This window comes from Corylus avellana, chromosome 7, assembly GCF_965113065.1.
Source record: "Corylus avellana chromosome 7, dhCorAvel1.hap1.2, whole genome shotgun sequence".
Lineage (NCBI taxonomy): Eukaryota > Viridiplantae > Streptophyta > Magnoliopsida > Fagales > Betulaceae > Corylus > Corylus avellana.
Genome location: NC_142496.1, coordinates 23,744,768 through 23,749,436, shown reverse-complemented (window position 1 = coordinate 23,749,436; position 4,669 = coordinate 23,744,768). Strand labels below are relative to the sequence as shown.

Sequence of the window (4,669 nt, the reverse complement as noted above, 5' to 3'; positions counted from 1 at the left end):
ACAATAAGATAACGATAAATAAGGTGATAGGATAAGAACTCAATGGTAGTGAAAGATGATAGAGAAGAGGAGCATATGAAAAGGCGTCGGTAAGCAAAGAAGTTATTGTAAATAAGATTATGATTGTTTTTTTTTTTTTTCTACTAATAAATGACATAGTAAATTTTGAACATTAATTTTAAATTAATTGTCCATATTAAACCTATTGCTAGGGTTATTATACGGGGTCAAACAAAAAGCCAAACGGATTAGGAGCACTAAAAGGCAAAAACCATATCCTAGTTATAATTATCAAACAACTTAAACATATATAAAACAATCTTAAAAATATAAAAATAATTATTTCACATCAAAATACCTTTAAAAAAAAAACAAAAACAAAAAAAACAACTGTTATTATTAACAAAAAGAGTCGACGTCGTTTCCATCCATCTGAATCATCTGATCCATCCCACAACCGACCCTTCGTCCACTATACGTTTTATTTTTCCCTCTCTCTTCTCACCTTCTCTCTTACCAAAACTTTCTTTTTCTGCAACAACAATAATTGAGAGCTTCTCTGCCTCTCCATTTCTCACTTTCCGTTTCTCTCTCTAAACTTTCTCTGTCTACTCACCCAACCTACTTATACATTTCAGTAAGTAGTTGCCAATACATATCAACCCATCTCTTGCTTTTGGCTTGATTGGCTTTCTATTTTCCTCTGATGCATAACGAGAAAACAGAGCGTGTGTGAAGCAGGCCCTACTTTGTACTTCCCTTCCCTCTTTGGCTCTTGGAATTACTCCAAACCCACCAAGCCACCAACCATCCTCTGTTTTTTACTCCTATTTTCCCCCATCTTCCATTTTGAAATCCTCTGCCCTCTTTTACCCATGCCCATCACGTCCTCTCACAGTTAAAAGAGTAATTACCTGAAAAAAGGTGGGTTCTTTTTCACACTATTTTGGTAATCTCTTGCTCTTATCTCACTACTAGAAATGAAGATTAGATTGAAAAAAAATAACTTTGGTAATTTCCGTTATATTGCTAGTTTATGTGCCATTATGGTAACTTCGGTGAAGAAAGCACTTCCGGGTTTTCAATTTGTTTTTAATTGCTTGATGGAATTTTTAAGTTGGGTTGCTTGCCATTTTTGAAGGCTTCCTTCGTGATTGAACAAATAACCAAAACTTGGGCTTTTCAATATTTGTTTCACTGTTTGATTGAATCTTCTTGCAGACTACATGCCATTTTGGAGGCTTCTCCCTGAAACCATCACTAATTGAAACTTCAAAAGGAAGAAAAACAAATGGCGGATAGAGACCCGGATTTCTATTCCCATAAATCCCCCTCATCTTCGCAGGTAACACTTGTGCTCTTGCAACGCCTATATATATATTAACTTGTTATTTACATATCTACAATTTAATGCAAACAGGTAATAGAAGAGCTGAAAGAGCTATGGCTCATGGCGTTGCCGACCACAGCCACGAACTTCATGGCCTTTTTTCGGTCAGCGGTGTCGGTTTTGTTCTTGGGACGCCTCGGCAGCCTAGAGCTGGCCGGAGGAGCGCTGTCCATCGGCTTCACCAACATAACAGGGTACTCTGTTCTGGCCGGCCTTGCCTCAGGGCTGGAACCGGTGTGCAGCCAAGCCTACGGTTGCAAAAACTGGGACCTTCTCTCGCTCTCCCTCCAGCGCATGATCTTCATACTGTTGCTAGCCATCATACCCATCAGCCTCTTGTGGGTGAACATGGAAACCATCATGGTTTCGATGGGGCAGGACAAGGACATCACCGCAATGGCGGCGACCTACTGCATCTACTCCCTGCCAGACCTTTTCACAAACACTTTGCTGCAGCCGCTGAGGGTTTTCCTAAGGTCGCAGCGGGTGACGAAGCCGATGATGTACTGCTCCCTATTGGCGGTGGCTTTCCATGTGCCACTTAACATATTGCTGGTGGTGGTGATGGGGCTCGGGGTGCCGGGGGTGGCGATGGCGTCTGTGCTGACGAACCTGAACATGGTGATGCTTATGGTGGGGTACGTTTGGTGGGTGGGGCGGAAGGGAGGGGAGATGAGATGGAGGGGCGGGAATGGGATCGATCTGAAAGATGTGTGTTGGGGTGGTGTGGGTCCCTTGCTACAACTGGCGGTGCCGAGCTGTCTGGGGATGTGCTTGGAGTGGTGGTGGTACGAGATTGTGACGGTGATGGCTGGGTACTTGCCGAATCCAACTCTCGCTGTCGCCGCCACTGGGATTCTCATTCAGACCACTAGCATGATGTACACTGTCCCCATGGCCCTCGCTGGCTGTGTCTCTGCCAGAGTAACTTTTTTCTTTCACCTTTATTCAATCAATAATGATCCCCCATTTCTTCCTCTTTCTCTGGTTTTTTCTTTTCCAATTTGGGTAAGGACCGAGCTGCTGCTGGGTTGAACCTTGCCAGTGGCGGGTTCTGCGTCCATTTCGTGTCGGACATGGACATGGTCATGGTCATGGTCTTCTTGTTGGACAGGGTGTCCGGGTCACACTGCCATCACCCGTCTTTTCATGATTCCTTGGATACTGGGATAATTACGTTACCTTAATTACCTGATTAAACAAGGAATTCATTTTCTTTCAACACTTTTTCTTCATAAAATAACGCCCCAGCCCCCCCTCCGATCCCCTTAATTGGGTTCAAATTCACTGCTTACCTTTTGCTCTTGCTTGTCGGGTTTTAATCGTGTCGAATGTTTGAAATTCGTGTTAAAATTTGAGAGTTTTACAAAAAAAATTTAAAAATTTTTTTTTATGAGGTTGCATCACAATAAGGTCACACCAGTAATGTAAGCACTTCGTTTGTCAAATGGGATGTGACGAGCCAATGTGAACCACCTGGCCTTTCTCCCAATCCCACGTATTATCCTTTACAAAAGGAAAAGGGTGGCTCAGCTCCCAGAAATCTGGACCATAACTGATTAATTTTGTTGTACATGCAGGTTGGGAATGATCTCGGAGCTGGCAAGCCATACAAAGCCAAGCTAGCAGCGATGGTTGCTTTGGGATGCGCCTTTGTGATTGGCATTATCAACGTGACATGGACGGTGATCCTTAGAGAAAGATGGGCTGGTCTCTTCACAAAAGATGAGCTTGTCATGGCATTGGTTGCCTCGGTTATGCCCATCATGGGGCTCTGCGAGCTCGGCAATTGCCCGCAAACCACCGGGTGCGGTGTCCTCCGCGGCACCGCACGGCCGGCCGTGGGCGCCCGTGTCAACTTGGGGTCGTTTTACTTCGTCGGCATGCCTGTGGCCGTCGGCCTAGCCTTCTCGCTGAAATTCGGGTTCAGCGGGCTGTGGTTCGGCCTCCTCTCTGCTCAGGTGGCTTGTGTTGTCTCAATCCTCTATGTTGTGCTTGCCCGCACGGATTGGGAGGCTGAAGCTACCAAGGCCAGGAAGCTTACCGGGTTAGAGATGAATAAATGCAATGGGGTTCATGTTGAAGAATGTGAGAAAGACGAAGAGAGGAAAAGGTTGTTGGTAAATGGAAATCACAACAACAACAACAACGTACATGATGTTTGCTAGAGAAATTAGCATCAGCATGCAGAGAAACGAGAATGTATGGGGGATGTTGTTGGGTTTTGGGATGTGTTTGTTTTTTTGTTGGTTAGTTGGTTTGTGGGTTGCTGTTCAATATTTGATGGGGGTTGTGTCATGGAACTGTTTTGTTAGCCGACTGAGTCACTCCCCATGCAAGTGTTACATATTTTTAAGAAAGAATGGCCTACTTTGTTCTCATCCATTTGTTTTATTGTGATGCTAGTTTAAAGATTGTTGGGAAAGCACCGAAGTTTAGCCGGTTCGGTGTTTTCTAGCTGTGTACATTTGTGTGGGAACTTGATGGGTCGGGGCTGGACCCAACCGTCTGCTCTAAGTAACCCATTCCCAAAAGTGCTACTGACCTGGGCCCAGTCGAGGAGGTCACGAGAACCGCACTACACTGGATCTCTTCCCATAACTAGTATGGAAGTAATCGTCGTATTGAAGGGATGTTTAGAATCACTGCATTAAATGCATCTCTCACTCCCATTACAAAGTATTTGGATCATCTTCAATTAATTTCAACCGAAGAGAAGTCGGTCCTTTTTAACCCTTAACTTAAAAAAAGACCGACTCCTTTCCAATTGATTTCAACGGAAGAGGAGTCGTTTCTCACTACATATGGGATTGGTACAGCGTTAATTATCTCATTTACCTTACTCGTCAAAAAAGCATGTTGTTCATTTAATGTCAAATGATTAGCAGTATGGGAAGAAAAGAGAAGGGACACCCCTTTAGCCGAGTTAGTAAGCAACCTTTGAACAACTACTTAACCCAGTAGAAGGACACTACTCTTCTTCTCTATTTTTAGATGTAGAATTCTAGCAAAAGAAGGAAGGTAAACTCTAACCCAAGGAAGATCAACCTTTTGCTAGAATTCTCTCCGCTTAGGCATCAAATGTATTTTCCGTTGAATCACCTCAATAAGGCTCTAAGAGTATATTTGAGATTGCATTTGAAAATAGAGTTTTTAAGTCAAAAAAAGCTTTTAGGCAAAAGCTTCATTTTCAAACTTTTACCAAAAGTGTTTTTTTGGCTATTTTTAGGCTTTTTAGACCTTTAAAAGTGCTTTTAATTTTTTTACCAAACAAGTACT

General features: G+C 43.2%; 1 protein-coding gene across 2 annotated transcripts; it reads left to right on the top strand.

Annotated features, from left to right (window-relative positions):
- Positions 1-526: 526 nt before the first annotated feature.
- LOC132184896 (MATE efflux family protein) lies at positions 527-3,750 on the top strand. Of its 2 annotated transcripts, XM_059598685.2 has the most exons (4): positions 527-924; positions 1,222-1,345; positions 1,421-2,314; positions 2,971-3,750. In XM_059598685.2, exons 2-4 carry the CDS (start codon positions 1,292-1,294, stop codon positions 3,556-3,558), a joined length of 1,536 nt encoding a protein of 511 aa, XP_059454668.2. In that variant the 5' UTR covers positions 527-924; positions 1,222-1,291; the 3' UTR covers positions 3,559-3,750. The 2 variants fall into 2 exon arrangements, with proteins under 2 accessions (XP_059454668.2, XP_059454669.2); XM_059598686.2 differs by lacking the exon at positions 527-924 and having other exon boundaries at positions 1,148-1,345.
- Positions 3,751-4,669: the final 919 nt, after the last annotated feature.